Source organism: Mus musculus, chromosome 2, assembly GCF_000001635.26.
Source record: "Mus musculus strain C57BL/6J chromosome 2, GRCm38.p6 C57BL/6J".
Classification (NCBI taxonomy): Eukaryota; Metazoa; Chordata; class Mammalia; order Rodentia; family Muridae; genus Mus; species Mus musculus.
In genome coordinates this window covers 97,614,800-97,632,056 of record NC_000068.7, presented here as the reverse complement: position 1 = coordinate 97,632,056, position 17,257 = coordinate 97,614,800, and the positions used below count along the sequence as shown (strand labels likewise).

The following is a 17,257-nucleotide window of genomic DNA, read 5'->3' as shown; positions in this document are numbered from 1 at the left end:
TAACACTCAGAACTCAAATTTCTTTTTCAACTGTGAGCAATTAAGAATGACTCTTCTTTTGTGGCACTATTTCATCTGGTCTGTGGAGTTTTCTTTAGAAGGAAGCAAATATATCATACTGGTATTTTCTCCCTTCTTGAATTACATTTGGTTTGTAAATTGTTAACTTTTCATCTGAAAGCTTTACAAGGGGCAGTCCTATTGAGAAGGCAAGCATATCTTAGCATGTTTGAATGCTGATGTGTAACTTAAGTCAAATAAAACAGCAGAGACCTGTAGAAAATGATGCTGTGATTAAAAGAGTAGTGTTATCTTTCTTAGAAAACAAGGAATCTAATTACCTTCAGGTTTCTCACATTTGAGCCAGATTACAAATGAGCTATGTCCGGGTACAGAAAAACCAACAATATTTTATTTATAATCTTATTTTAAGCTTTTGAACTACAAATTCTGGTTCTAGAGGTTTGCTTTTTAAAAGTCATGGGTTTTATAGATGCTCATATGTAAATTAATCTGTTGTTTGCTTACTTTTTGTCTTTCTCCACAGAATGTCCTCCTCATAAATACAGAACAGGTCATTACATGAAAAATATAAGATCTTGCATTTTTACCTCGTTCTTTCTTAAAAATCTATTTCTAATATTGCATTCCCCATTTGACTATTTCATAAGGGCATGAAGGAAAAAGAAAAAAATGAAAAAAAGAGAGAGAGAGAGAGAGAGAGAGAAAGAGACAAAATAGACTGGATCTCACCACTAGAATTCACCATAAAAATCTCAAAGTGTAACAGAATTCTTACAAAATTTCCTAGACCAGTTCTTTGGGGGAGTTGAGATCTATGAAAAATATGGCAATTGGGGAGGGGAGGGAGGAGGTGTGGGAAAATAGTAAGTGCAGCAAAAACAGGTTCTGAGGAATACACATAATTTTGTCTGCTTTAGATCACAATAGAATTTTTAATAAATAAATTTCTTTTCTTTTTGTTTTTTTTTTGTAAAGACACTTTTTTGAAACAGTAGATTTAGCCCAGTCATTTGTGTCATTTTTTTTTAATAAACTGTCTTTTGTTTTTTGATTGTTTGTTTTCTGTAACTGTAAATGTTTTATATCTGAGTCTCTTGTACATTGTCTTTAGAGTTCATTCGGATCAATAACGGTTCATGCACTGAACTGTGTATTGAATTTATTGTGTTTACTGTTGTTGTGTGGTTGAAGGGAGATTTGTAAGAGTTATAGTGGTTTAGGTGCTCATGCTCAATCGCAGGCATGGGCAGGTGGCTTTCCATGGGCGTGTCCCCAGTGATCTCATCATCCACGTTAATGATTTCAACAGTCCTTGTTGGAGCATGGTGGTTTTGCCGATGGTGCTGTTTCCTCATCTTGTAGAAAATGACCAGCATCACGGCAGCCATGAGTGTGATGGCCACAAAACACCCAATAATGATTTTAGTTGTTTTCATGACCTCATCAATTCCTGGGATTCCGCTGTTGATGTCAGTTACTGGGATGGTGAATGTTTTTTCTGTCGACCTTGTGCTCTGTGGCGTAAGAGATGTGGTTACATTGGTGGTCTCCCAATCGATCACTGGAGTGGGGCCCACATTGTTATCTGTGGTCCGTGCCTCATCCTGAGAAGGTTCCATAGTCTCTACTGTTACAGTTGAAAAGTACGAGAACGGAGTAGTGGTTGCCGCAGTAACATTCAAGGTGGCAGAAGCAGTGGTGTTGCCAACAGAATTACTCACCATACATGTGTACATGCCTGTGTCTTGCACAGTTACATTTGTGAAATTTAAAGTACCGTCGCTGAGCACAGCTATCCGCACTTTGTATGCCCCGTGGGTCATGACTGTTCCATTTGGAGTAATCCAAGATACGGAAGTCAGGGACGTAGAAGCCCGACATTTCAGCTCAGCTGCCATGCCTTCAGTGACATTGAGGTCTGCAGGGGGCTCCACAATTACGGGAGCATAGCATGTAAAGTAATTCTGGTCCAGCTCTCCGATGTACCTCCCTTTCAGGTTGGGGGGAGTGTTACACCTGGCACAGCAAGCTGTGTTGGAGGGGGCCATGTCTCTTATCCACCAGCTGAGCCACAGGATATCACAGTTACAGTTCCACGGGTTGTGATGGAGGTGTATCCTCTCTAGATGATGCAAGGGTGTGAAGAGGTCATGAGGCAATAATGTTAGATTGTTGTGTGCCAAGTTTATCTCCACTAGTGACTGAAGGTTATCAAAGGCATTCCGTTCAATCACTTGAATCTGAGACTGTATCATCCACAGTTTTTGAAGGTGCATCAACCCCTGAAAAGAGCCAGGCCTGATTGCAGACAAATGGTTCCCAGAAAGATCTAGCTCGTCAAGTTTGATGAGTGGTGTGAGGTTAGGGATTTCCCGAAGGTTGCACATGGCAAGGTTCAAATACCTCAAGTTGGACAGACCTTCAAAGGCACCTTCTGAGATGTATGAAAGCCTTTTCAATTCCCCTAAGTCCAGGCGGCGCAAAGAAGGGATTCTGTTAAAAGCATAGGAAGGGATGCTTTCAATAGGGTTGTTCCTCAACCAGAGCTCCTTCAGTTTAGACAAATATACAAAAGCTCCATTCGGTATGGTAGTAAGACGATTGTCAAAGAGTTCCAGGGTGTTGAGGTTGGCCAGACCATTGAAGGCCCCGATTTCAATGGTTCGAATATGGTTCCTGCTCAACTGGAGGATTTCTAAGTGCCTCAAATGCTTGAAGCTGTTCACTTTAATGATCTGGATTTGGTTCTCATGGAGGTTCAGCAGCCTTGTGTTGGTGGAGATGCCATCCGGAACTTCACGAAGGTTTTTCCGAACACAAATCACCTTGCTGAACTGGTTGCTACAAGAGCACACTGAAGGGCAGGTTTGAGCACGAACCAAACCAGCCACCACAAGAAGTTGAAGAGCCAACAGCACCACAAGCAGGGGGTCAAATAGGGCCCTGTTAAACCTAGGACCTATCATTATCTGCTGTGGATGTAAGGTCATCTTGTTCAACATTCATAATTTATCTGGTGTTGGTCCTTCTGGAGTTCAAACAGTCTGAAAAAAATAGAAACAAAAAATAGTCATTACTTCTTTAAACTTCTTCCTAGAGTATTGTTGGTTACCTATGTATGAGCTAAGGCCATTGTTGGTAAAATTAACAGTCAAAACATATGATAGCCTTCATGGTAAACAAATTTAATAGCTGTCTGTGGGTTGCCAATACATTGCCAATATTTAGAGAGAAAGATGTCAGTAGTCCAAAGTAGCAGTCATTCACTATTTGCTACAATCAGATGTTTAGTCCTAGAGAAATGGAAGAGTCCCCTGGTGTGGTGCTTACCAACTGCCAACTTTGTAGTCACCAAATGCTCCAAGGTGTATGTGATGGACTTCATTTTTGCTTTAGCATCCATCTCAGATGAGAAATATACAGAAAATAGTACTGAGGGACTACACCTCACCAACCAAAACCTCCTATGCAAAATTATTAAGAAAGGACACATCCATGAAATCCATCTGATATAGCAGATACCATGCACTACAGAATAGATAAGCAATGATATTCAGGAAAAGGTAATTAATTTCTGGAATCTAGTGGGAAAATTGACTGATGCCTTGTTGAATATTATTAAGAATTTTAAGTTGGTTACGTCTAGCCATTAACCATGAAGAGAAATGGTAAACTTGTTATCAAGTATGCAACTGCACATGGTGTATTATCCTGCCACTGTCAAGTAACTTTTCCAATATTTGAATCTCTCCTCTGACATGGGCACTGTTTTCACCCCTTTGAAGAATAAGAGTCATAGGAGAAAAGAAAAAAAAACATGCAAGAAGTCGTATGGTTAAAGTGTACAAACAGAACTTGGAGCTATCAGATTCTTATGAACAAGCTGGTGAAGAACAAGGATCAGCACATAATATGTTTCACAATGTGTTTAAAATATCTTCCCATGAGAGTAGCCTCTGATGTGAGCAAAAAGCAACTTAATTCATGCTTTCTGTGAGAGTGGACCAACAGGGGGTTGTATTATGAGCATGAGCTTGCATAGAGATTCACATATGTAAGTCATTATAATGTAGCCTGCTGATTGGTGGAGGGGTCACCTGTTAAGATTCTTTGATAAATGTAAAGTTTGATTACGGGGGGGGGGGGATAATGTAACAGTATTGTTACCTTGTGTCCTTATTACTATGGATTCTTATACATTTGGGGAATTAAAATAATTTATTTCCTAAATTATTTCCAAACAGCAACTTCTAAGAATATTTTACTAATTGAACTGGCTGATCATGAATCATGCCTGTATGTAATACATCCCAAATTCTCTTCTTAACCTCTTGTTTCTATTAACCTTTTAGAAAGAAAGAAGGGAAGGGGTAAGAATTTCTCTGCATTCCAATTAAAAGTAGACAATCTTAGCCTATATTAAGTACAACATTGGGGAAGTTACATGTGCTTTCTGTAGTTCAATGTCCTTTTTTCACTTTCTTAAGGAGTTTTTAGGCAACCTCGTTAATGAAGATTAAGAAATTAAAATACTACATTCCACATTGTGAAAACTGAGTAAATAATAGATATTGTTATTATTATCATTGTTTGTATTTCTGTTGTGTCTCAGCCAGACAACTTGATTTGTACTGGACATTAAAAGATGAAGAATGAAACCCACATCCCTGTGGAGATATATGTTCAAATGGTGAGATATCAGGGGAATAGATGTGTAAAATAACCCATGTTAATTATTATGAGAAAAAAATATTGACACCAGGCCCTAATCACAGAGTAGTTACACTGATGAAAAATTGATGGATGAGGGGAGCATTTAAAAAATGTTCCATATTCCAGGTTCTGTAGTAACTGATTGATGAAAGAAAGAGGTATTTGGAAAACAGATCAATATGAGCTAAGACAAGAGGTGCATGTAAAGAGCCAGTACATCTAGGTCACAGCATCTTTCCCCTGTTGCAGGAGACTAAAAGAAAGAGAGAGAATATGTGTGTGTGTGTGTGTGTGTGTGTGTGTGTGTGCATACACACACACACACACACACACACACACACACACACACATATATATATATATATATATATATATATATATATATATATATATTCTCTAAGAGAAGAGAGAGGCCCCATGTGACAGCCTCTCATGTGTCTATTGCAAACATAACTGACAATGCTGTTACAAGTGTGGAGAATATGCACTATCTAACTAGTGATATTTTCATATATAAGGTGGCGCTTTCTAATATAATTATTGTACCTGTCTTGATAGTTTGGTGTTTGAGATCTTTGCTGATCATAGAGAGACTACTGCTTCCAAGACCTTGAAATTTCTGGATGAAAACATGACCTTTACCACTATTACCCTTTTGCCTTGCTCACCTGAAGACCTAGTAACAAGTATTATGGGTAAGTCCTTTACTATAGTCTGCACAAAGGACTAAAATTATCCACTTCTGAAACACACATCCATTATTGTCTCACCCGATGTATGACCTGATGGACTCTAGCTATTATGACAATAACTCTGACTTCTCCTTTAGAAAACATGACTAAAAATTCATTTTATTTGCAGACCTCTCTTGACCAGTTATCCTCCACATCCAAGAACAGCTCCAGAAGAACTTTCCCTTTAAAACGGGGCCTGACTCTTTAGTAAATCTGGGGAGTAGATTGGGTGGCTCTCATTGCCCCAGCTATATGAAGACAAGACTTTGCTTTCAAGTGTTACATGTCAGCTGATTTCACTGTTTGAGGAGGTTTTGGGACCTTTGGAGGTAGAGCACTGCTATAGTAAATGGAGCATGCATCAGCCACACAGATTTAAGACACCATCCTGAGGCTTTCGACACTACAGACAAGATCATTCCTAATGTTGTATGTACCAAAAATAAATTGTTGCTCTCAAAATTGCTGTGGTGTATTTTGTCAGAGATGAATGAAGAAATATACTGGGTCAATCTGTAAGTTATCTCTTTCTGTAAATTTAAACAAAACCTTCAAAAACTTCAAAAAAGTGTGCCCAGTTTCTGTGTTAGTGGTATGAATGTCATGGGGATAACTAATCACTCTCTGTTTAGTTTTAAGTCCATCCCCCATAATTCCTTGCACTATTATTCACAAGCACATATGCTAGACAGATCATATACCCTAGAAACAAAAACTGATCCATTTATTCGGTTAAAATGACATAACATCAAACCAACTACGAAAGACTTATCACTATATCTATAGATTAAGGCATCTCTCAATCCTCATCAGAGAAGCTATGCTTGCAGTAGATGATACAGAGATCCACAACAGGACAAGGTGTCGAGAATCAGAGACTGCAGAATTTCCAGTCGAAAATTGGAACATATATACTCCACCTCACTTCCAAGGAATCAGGGATCGTTGTAGAACAAGCATTGGGAGTAAAACTGTAAGTGCAGAGATAGTGTATGAGTGCACACACACACACACACACACACACACACACACACATATATATATATATATATATATATATATATATATATATATATATATACACACACACACACACACACACACACACATATCACATATATGGATGGAAATTGACTGTGACAGAATGCACAAGATCTGTGCAAACCCAAACCAGACCAAATCCCATCATGGAGAGAGGAGTTGAGCATGAAGTTTCCCTGCTATATCAGGAACTATTTACAATTGTTAGCTTCTGGAGAGGAACAGTGAGTTTTCTCTACAATTATAGCTCCTGGCAATTCTACTACAGGGTAATGGAAGGTCATTCATCCTAGAATATTTAGTAAACACCATTGGCCTTGATGGAGAGGTCACAAGTTAGTTGAGAATGGAAGGAGGATATAGACCTGGGAAGAGTTTGGAAATAGACAGTTAATATGATGAAAAGAAGAAATATGAAATCTTCAAACAACCTTTACAAATGTGTATTTTAAATTCTGTTAATATTTTTAGTACTGTAATTTTCAATGATGTTGACATTGTAAACTTCTAATATGTGTGGTTTAGAACAGTTTTACATATGACTTCCTTTTTTGACAATATACACTTCTTTAAGATTATTGAACATCAAAAGCTTTAATGTAAAATCATCTATTCATAAACCAACTCATGCTTTTTATAAGGTTGGCATCTCAGGGCATGTTCCTCTTTCAGTTTTTCCAGCTCACATACCATGATACCTTAAAATCCTAGGGACTGTATCAGTATAGTTTGTTAATAAGTCCTAGAGAAAGTCCTTATTCTGTTATTTGCCATAATTTCCTCTTATGTTTCATTTGTTTGTTTTAAGATAAGGTCTTTATATGTAGTTATGGCTGTCTAGGAATTCCCTTTGTAAACCAAGCCTTGTATTCACAAATATCTGTTGATCTTTGTCTCCAGAGTGCTGGGATTAAAGGTGTGTAGCACTAATGCTTGGATAATGCCCCATGTTCTCTACAGTAGATCTTATAATAGAGAATTCTTAATATTGAATGTATTTCATAGACATTTGTGAATCTCAGTGCCATTAAAACTGGGAACCTTATTTCACCTTTATATTTGTACCTTCTGTGAAAGGTAACACTGCTATTCACTCCAAAGTCCTAAGACTGTCACATCCTACAAGTTAGTGCCTATACTAAATAATATAGAGCACACCTGTAACACATCTTAAAAATTAAGTGCTAAAGAAAATGTTTTATTCCGTTAATGCATCTTTCTTATGTTCATGCTCTTTTATTCAAAATTTAGATTTAAAATATTAAAGATACCATGTGATAATTATCTAGCTTTTTTACTTAATGCAGTGTTCATCAGATCCATTTATTTTCAAGAAAACAACATGATTTTGCTATTGTTTAATTGATGTTTAACCATCTCCTGGTCAGTGTTACTATAAGAATTAGCCAGTATGGTCAGGAATACTGATGTTAAGTGTAGATTACATAATTCTCTTGTCCCTCTATACCATGGCTGAGTGGTAGTTTCTAGTTCTGGTTTCCTTCAAGGTTATTATATTATTGCAATTAATGAGGTTTCTGATGAATCAGTCATAAGAAATGATTCATGAATTATTCTTTGTTCAATCTAATTTATAACCTATAGCAAATAATAGTTGGTACCTTGTATTGAATCAAATAAATTACTATCAATAAAAGATTTGCTACTTTAAAATCTAAATTATGTTATTTTACATCAAAAGCCCAGATTTACCATCTCTTTTATAAGATGATTTTATCACATCAAAGTAAATCAATTTAAAGCTATGCCATTTCACAGCATTTACTTACAAATGGACTTGTGTGGGGTTTTGAATAAAACTATGATACTTTTAGCTATGTCCTGAAGGATATCTTGATTTTGTCAATACGCCTGTCTTCTCTCCTTAGGCATCCCATGCATTAATAAAAGGACATTCAAAGTTTGGACTACCTGGAGATCCACTCCATATACAGTCACCAAACCCAGACACTATTGCTGATACCAGGAAGTGCTTGCTGACAGGAACCTGATATAGCTGTCTGCTGAGAGCCTTTGCCAATGCCTGACAAATACAGAGGTGAATGCTTATAACCAACCATTGGACTGAGCATGGGGTCTGAAGTGGAGAAGTTATAAAAAGGCCTGATAGAGCTGAAGAGGTTTGCAATCCCATAGGAGGAACAACAATAACAACCAACCAGACCCCTTCCCCCCAAGACTCACAGGGACTAAACCACCAATCAAAGAGTGGTCATGGAGGGACACATGGCTCCAGCCACAAATGTAGCAGAGAACGGCCATGTTGGGCATCAATGTGAGAAGAGGCCCTTGGTCCTGTGAAAGCTTGATGATGCCCCAGTGTAGAGGAATGTGAGGGCAGGGAGGCAGGAGTGGGTGGGTAGGTGAGAGAAAACCCTCATAGAAGCAGAGGAAGAGGGAATGGGATAGGAAGTTTCTGGGGGAGAACTGGGAAAGGAGATAACATTTGAAATGTAAATAATGAAAATATCCTAAAAAAAATAAACTAGTGTATGAATAATCATGGCTAAGAGGAAAATACCTTAAAACTCAGTCTTCTATTATTGATACAGGATGAACATAGACATTAGAAGGAATTTAAAAAGAGGACATAGATAGATGTATTAGGTTAATTAAAAATATCCCACTATGCACATATATCTTTAAGGATTCTCAATAAGAGAATCTGTTGTTCTCAAAGAGCAACAGAACTCCTCCTAGCCCAATCTGAATCTTGATAATAAGAATCTCAAATTCATCCTCTTCATCTCTGCATCGCTCTCTCTCTCTCTCTCTCTCTCTCTCTCTCTCTCTCTCTCTCTCTCTCTCTCTCTTTCTATCTCTCTCTTTCTCTCTCTCTCTCTTTCTCTCTCACTCTCACACACACACAAACACAAAATACAGACACACAAGCACACACACAGACACACACAAACACACAGAGAGAGAGAGAGAGATACAAACAGGAAAGGAAAAAGAAAGAGACTGTATATCAATAAGACATCTCCATTTAACTTTCTTTGTGTGATTTAAATTATGTTTTTATTGATTGAGAATTTCATACTTGTATTTTTATCGTGTTACCTCCCTCTTTTCTACCTCCACTAAATTTCACTCCTACCTGTGATGGCTATTATTGCTACTTCAACAATTTCTGTTATTTACTAAAACCCAAATGGCTGGGCACAAAGGTTAAGGATTTTTTTCCTTAATTAAATCATTTGAATCAGGAAGATACACTTCTAATACATATTTACGAGATGAGAAGATCCACGTTTAATCTTCTGCTGCTCTCTTTCTTAGCATACTAGATCTTTCTCTCCCTACCAAGTCCATTCCTTCACTGAAATTTGTGCCTACATTTTTTGTATTATGTCTTACAATGAAGAACAGCTGAGATATTCAGCCTCAAGAATGGAACAACTACTGGATGCTTGGACCTATCATTGACTACAGCCATTATAGACTAGCTGGACTAGTCTAAGACCCTCCATCCCTCTCCCTCCCCCCCCCCTCTCACACACACACACACTCTCTCATCATTCTGCAAGTTCTATTTCTCTAGAAAGTCCTGACTAATATACCACCCAAATTTGGGAATTTATTTTTTTTTATTCATCTTATCCAAATTCTGCTTCCCAAATATTCTGGCATATGGCAACTCCATAAAGCAGAGTCAATCAAACAGAAGGAAAACTTTTAAAGAAAACTAACATTCTTTATCACAACAGTTGTCAACTGCTCATAACTCCTCAGCTAGGACTAAGACTTGCATATATCTCTTCCATCCATGCTGAAATTTTGTCTGATATGAGCTTATACCGGCCTTTTCCACGCTGTTACAACTACTGTGAGTTCATCTTTGTAACTGCTCTATTGTGTCAGCGAAACACTGTTTCATGGTAAATATAAACTTAAACAAGGGAAACCATGTTTTTAAAATTTCTCAATCTTACTACCTTTCTTGTCCTCTTTCAGGATGATCTCTGAACATCGGAAAAAGGTAGTTTAGATGAAGATGTCTTGTTTAGGGCTGATCATTTCATAGTCTCTTATTCTCTGAACATTCAAATGTGATAGGTTGTTAATTGTTGTCTACTAAAAGAAGGTTCTCTCAACCTACACAAAACTGAACTCCAGATGGATCAAGGACCTCAACATAAGCCCTATGCCTTGAGACTAATAGAGGAAAAATTAGGGATTATAATTGAATTTTATGAATTGAAACTTGATAGTTCAATAATTAAGACCAGTAGTTGCCAGATGGCATGGCTATACTTCCTTGTCAGTTTGACATCTGGAACTAACTAATACCCAAGCCAAATGGTAGGATTCACCTATGAGGGATTTTTCTTGATTAAATTATTTGAAGTGGGAAGATCCATCACTAATCTGTGTCTTTTGATAAGGGAAAATACATACTTAATCTAGGCTACACCTTCTACTGACAGCCTAAAGAGAAGAAATTGAACAAATAATTATTTGCCTACTAACCTTACTTCTTACGGGTAAGTTTATTCCTTCATTGGCATTGAAATCATCTTCTTCAGTATTCTAATACATACCAAAGAGCAGCTTAGACATCCAGGCTCATGGACTGAATAATTCTTGGATTATTGTACTTTCTGTTGGTAGAAAGCCATTGTTGCACTAGATGGATGTTGGCCTGTAAGTCAGTCTAAAATGTATATATATATATATGCATTCTTTAAATTATGCTCCATTGGAGTCTCTGAATACTATATGGGACCACAAGAAATTAAAATATTCCTTTAGAGCAAAGCTTATCATCATTTGAGAGAGTGAAGAAATAGCCTACCTCATGAGAAGAATATTTACAACTTATACTTCTAAAATGATATTTGTCTTCAGAATATACAAGATGGCATTAGAGAGATGACTTTGCACTTAAGAGCACTGACTGTTCTTCCTAAGGACCTGGGTTCTATTTCTAAAATCCACAATGCAGCTTAGAACTCTCTGTAACTCCAAGATTTCACACCTTCACAGGGGCATATGTGCAGGTAAAACACAAATGCACGTAAAATAAAAATAAATTAATTTAAAAAATATACAAGTTACGCAGAAAACTGAACAAAGAAAAAAAGAATCCAATTAGAAATTGGAACAAAATACATTTGTATAGCTCCTAAAAATGGGAGCAGAAGCTGTCTTTGAGTTTGTTGCCTGCATTTGGGACCACTTTCCTTACTGGGTTGCTTTGTCTATGTTTAGTAGAATAGCATAATTAGGTATTTTCTAAGGGACCCCTGGTGGTGGGTTTAAAAACAGACTAGAATTGCACCTGGGTGAATTAGCCTTTTCATCTGGCTCCTGTGAATAGCTGACTTTAGATAGGGCTGATCCTTATCTCAGTTATAAACACTGCCTGGTTCCTGTTATCTTTTATGTATGCATTTTCTCTGTTTTGTGTAAAGAGCCATTATGCATCTCGATGTACCTTGACTGATGTATCACCTAACTTCCTTGTTTTTCTTCTGTACTATAATTCTGATGTTTGCTTTGAGAAATTACATTCAGATACAGCACTCTCTCTGGTGTCTGTGCCTGTTTGTCATCCCACTGACTCCTTATCCACCTGAGTACCAGAACCCTGATTCTCCTGCTGGTTGAGGGACTGATGGAGTCCAGTCTGCAGCAAGCCTTTTGAGACTTCATCTTACCCATTCAGAATGGAATAGACAGAAATTTTCGGAATTAGTAGATACTGGCATGGCTATGGAGAAAAGGAGATGCTCATTCATTGCTTATGGAAATTCAAATTGGTAAAACTACTATGAAAATTAGTATGTAGGATTATAAAATAGATAGAAATAGATATTCCACATGAAATAGTTAAACCACACTCACCCAAATACCCAAAATCATCTAAATATTCTTACCTAGCTACATGTTCATTCAAGCAGTGAATATGAATGAAACAAGTAAAATTATGAAATTCATTGTTAAATGCATTGATCTGAAAACAGTTATCTTATATGTGGTAACATGATCCAGAAGGAAAAATACTGCATGTTTCTTTCATATTTGGATGCTAGCTTTGTATCTTTAGGTATTTATATTTAATTTGGAATTCCTAACTGTATCAGGCAAGTATTAAGATGCTATAGATGGGTACTCTCAAGGGAGTAGAGACATAATGGAAGGATGTACTAGAGAAAGAAGAAAAATAGAATAAGAGTGATGAATTAAGGTAGGAATAGTAGGGCAGAGTGAAGCATGTTAATGGGTAACTCACAATATAGCCTCCTGAAACACTCATGGAAACCTTCTTCTGTAGATGATTCCTACACACCCACATTTAAAAAATAAGTTAAATATATTTGCTATGAAATATGTGTACAATGACCCTACTAGACACCCTAGTACCTGGAATGGATTATAAGCCTTTTTAAAAAGATTGTTTATGGGCACAGTCATTTGATTTTAGTGTAATTGTCACATCTTTCAAAATATTGTCCCCTTTCTTCAGGCCAAACACTTAATGATTGAAAAGTATAGCCCACAGAATACATTTGACAGCCAACTTGTAGCCCATATACCACTAGCTTCTTACCTAAGTAAACAGAGGCAGAATGACTTTTGTTGTTAAAAATTAGTCAATTGCTTGGCATGGGACAAAAGTTAGCTGGTTAAATACAAGGAATTGGCAGTTAGGTAGATTACAGAATCTTTTTCCCCTCACAAATAACAAAATGGGGATGTGGTTAGATATCTAAATGGATGACTAATTCTATATTCTGTTTCTGGTATAGTCTGAGCGAATAAGATATATAGTGCTGCTGAAATTCTGTTCAAAAAGAAAAAAAAAAAACCTAACACTGAAGCTGATATAGCAAAATAAATAAATAAAAAATGAGGAAGTGAAAATAAATTCTTTAAGTTTGTGAGGAACTAATGAACTAAATGATATAGTAATGGTTCTTCCTGTGCACATTTTTAATGATATCAATCCACTGATCCCTGAATGTGTGGGGTCTTTTGTTGGTTTGCTTGTTTTGTTTTTTAGGTTATAAGCAACTAAACATATTTTGATATATCATATCCATCTCTATTGTCTATCTGTCTATCTATCTGTCTATCTATCTATTGATCTATTGACCTTTTATCATCTCTCTATCACCTAACATCTATCCATTCTTTCTGTCTCTCTTTGTGTCTCTCTCTGTGTCTCTCTCTTTCTCTTCTTTTTTTTTTTTTTGTCTTCTGAAATCATCTCATCAAGTTAATAAAGAAAAGATAAAAGTAGTTGAAAATTTGAAATTCTTATGACATTTTACTGGTTGAATTCTTCTCATCAAATTAATCACAATTACCCTGATTTGTTTGCAAGAAAATTACTAAAGTTTATTCCTGTCACAACAATAAAATTTTCTGCTGAAAAATCATTTATCAGCATCTTTTTATATTTAAAAATACTATAAGAGAAAAAGACTCAAATTAAATCACACTATTACCAATGGGAGCTGACCTTTTTAAATCAAATTTGTTTTAACAGTATTTTCTAATACTGCCTACACCCCATTTTTAAATGCAGCCTTCCAAGAATGTTGAGCTTTGTGCAGGAGTACATATGCATGCAGAATTTCAAGGAACATTTTATAGATAAATATACTCAAGACCAGCTCTAGGTAATGATAATGAGAACAGTACAGATTTTAAATGGCTGCAACTCTCAGACTTGACCTGTCAAGTCAACAGACAGTTGTTCTTCAAGCATAGTGTCTTCAAAAATGTTTCTAAAATGACATTTAGGTATTAGAAAGTGCGTTTTATGAGAAAGAATCTGCCTCCACATTTGCATTTTAAGAAACCTTGACTTACACCCTTGTAATATATGACTAGTGATTATATGTGACATTAGAATATGATTAAATGAGTAAAAACTGAATATAGAGACAATGGTTTATTAAAGGAAAAAGAAAAAGCTGAAGAAGGAGGAGGAGGAGGTGATGGAGGAGGAGGAGAAGGAGAAAGAGAAAGAAGAGAAGAAGAAGAAAAAGAAGAAGAAGAAGAAGAAGAAGAAGAAGAAGAAGAAGAAGAAGAAGAAGAAGAAGAAGACAAAGACAAAAAGAAGATGAAGATGAAAAAGGAAAAGAAAAAGAGAAAAAGAAAGAAAAAGGAAAAGGAAAAGAGAAAGAGAAAAAGAAAAAGAAAAATAGAAAAAGAAAAAGAAAAAGAAAAAGAAAATGAAAAAGAAAAAGAAAAAGAAAAAGAAAAAGAAAAAGAAAAAGAAAAAAAGAAGACAACCCAGGTGGTAACAACCAACATAATGCTATGCTCTGGAAAATAAACCAAGGATTATTAAAAAAAAAAAAAAAAGCAAACAAAATTTCTAAATCAAGAAAGTCTTCTGAATTTTTGAATGTTGTTATGGGTGCAATGTGGATAATATAAATTCACACTCAGAACATGAAAGTGTGTATATTTGCATCTGTGCATTGCAATTTGATGTAGAAAATATTTAAATGTTCTGAGTCATAGTTAAAAATTGATGTAGGCATAACCTATTGTATAATTTTCAGAAAATATTTCAAGTATAATTAAGTATAGAAACAGATTTATACTGAGGAAATTTAGTGGTCTAGGAGGTAAATTGATATTAGTCATAAAAGGAAGAATAAAAATTAAGCTTACAGTCAAAGTCAAGGACTCCTGATGCAGAGGAGTTAAATTTGGATGTATAACTTGATCCATTGGGACTTGCTGCACATCTAACATAACTGTTTAGATTGGCTTCAATAAATATATTTAAGACAAAAAAATTGAGACCTTTAAGCATGAAGGGATATTGTGAAGACATTATTTCTGCCTTTGTGGAGAACAGAAATTGAAGGGGAAAGTCCAGTTTATGGCGGGAAAGTGACTTCAATAATCTACACACCACACATCACTTTAAAATTGCATGGTGCTGATCTTCAGTTGAATTGCCTACGACAGAGTTACAAAGTTTGAAATTGACCCAGCCTAGTTAACATCTCCAAGAACATGAAATATAAATTGCACAGATGGAGGACCGAGCTAGAGTAAAAAATTTCATCCTGAAGTCACACACGAATCATCGCTGCTACTCAAATCTATATGGTGAATTGTGTGGAAGAAGTAGGCATGCATTCAGCTTCAGTTTTGTTACAACCTAGAAACATATTAAAGTACATGGGGGAGAATTTCTAGTTTCTTACAGTAGTACTTAGTGGAATAAAAGCAGGATTTGGACTAAAATGACTTCTGTTGCAGGGTTAGTTTACCATTATTATTCATTCAAACTTTATTAAAAGTCTGTCATGAGTTACATTTTCCCAAGTAGGTGTGATAAGATCTGATAAGCATACACTGTAAAGACTGCATGAATTAAATAGCATAGCATATACAGAAAACTGCCTCTGTCCCACTGTCAAGGCTAGTAACATATACCAAGTAGCTCAAGGCAACATTGTAGTTTTCGATGATTTATTTATTTTTTCTGTATTCTCATCATGCCCAGCACTCTTTTCTTTAGCAGTACTCCTAAACATAGCCTAGCATTTCCCTTCTTATCCATGACATTTCATTTCTAACTTGGACACCCTCTAAAATATCTTATCTCCCTTTTCACAGTTGGCCTGTCATATCTAATTCTTCATGAAATATATTTAGTGCATTTTAAATATATAAACATGTTTGTGTTGTCTTTCCATTGAAATTCTTATTTTGCCTCCATATTCTTGTAAAACAATGCAAACTGAATATGTTTCTAATTCATTTTGTTATGTTTTAGTTTTACTGTAATTTATTCCTTCAATTTCATGGACCCTTCTTTACTTTCCAAATATTTCAACTTGGTATACCTCTGTCCTTTACAGTATGCTTCCCTATAGTGCAAATACCCATAAGAGAGAGAGAGAGAGAGAGAGAGAGAGAGAGAAATATATCACCTTTTATTTGATCATTGAAAGTGACATCAAGAATTTTATTTTTACATTTACCTATTCAGAATGTCATTGTAAATTACTATACCTGGTTATTCCACTGTAAAATATTGAAATACTTCAATTTCATATATATGTGTATATATGTATATATGAGATTGAATACTGTATATATATATGTATATATATATATATAAATAAATGTATATTATTTTTCTAAACACAAGTGTTTCTTTTATTTCCTATTAAGCCTTGATGCAAGATTATCAGAGTGCTGATAATCACATAACTTAGTAGCAATTCCCTAAAATTATACTGTTCAAGTATTTGTTAAAGCATGCATCCATGAGAAAATGGGTAAATTGACAAAGGCAGCGTGTAGATGGTTGAGACTGTAAACCAACTGTTTCTGGGAGCCTGGAACTTATTAATGGATCCTTAGCATCTAGTAGAGTCCCATTCCTATAGCAAGAATTTCATCCATTTCCGAGTTATATTTCTGGTTTGTAGTTACTTTTGCTAAAGAGCTGGAACTACACAGCAAATTGCAGATCATTTCACTCTCTTCTTGATCTTTCTTGAGTGCTTTTTGGATGGAGAAAGTAGAGAAGATTTTCCTCATTTTCCCTTTTCATTTATTATCCTAGCAGCCCTGTTTGATGTTTGACCAAACAATGCCATCTGCTGTTTGTGCCTAAAATAACATGGCTGTCTGAAAAGGTTCTACTTATAGGAAGCAGATCCTTTCCATGTTTTGCTTCATGGCTCCTAACCCTCAGAACTGGTAAGTAACCTTCACCGCTCCGGTTCCAGCTA

General features: G+C 35.9%; 1 protein-coding gene across 8 annotated transcripts in view; it reads right to left on the bottom strand.

The window, feature by feature from the left end:
* Positions 1-384: 384 nt before the first annotated feature.
* Lrrc4c (leucine rich repeat containing 4C) overlaps positions 385-17,257 on the bottom strand; it is a 1,313,504-nt gene continuing 1,296,631 nt past the window's right edge. For 7 of the 8 annotated variants that reach the window (NM_001289742.1, NM_001363047.1, NM_001363048.1 and 4 more), the window contains one exon: positions 393-3,068. In NM_001289742.1, the coding sequence (NP_001276671.1) occupies positions 1,104-3,026 (1,923 nt within the window). In that variant the 5' untranslated portion in view covers positions 3,027-3,068 and the 3' untranslated portion in view covers positions 393-1,103. Of the gene's footprint in view, positions 3,069-17,257 lie in introns of all 8 variants that reach the window. The other variant, XM_017318139.2, reaches the window with a different exon arrangement.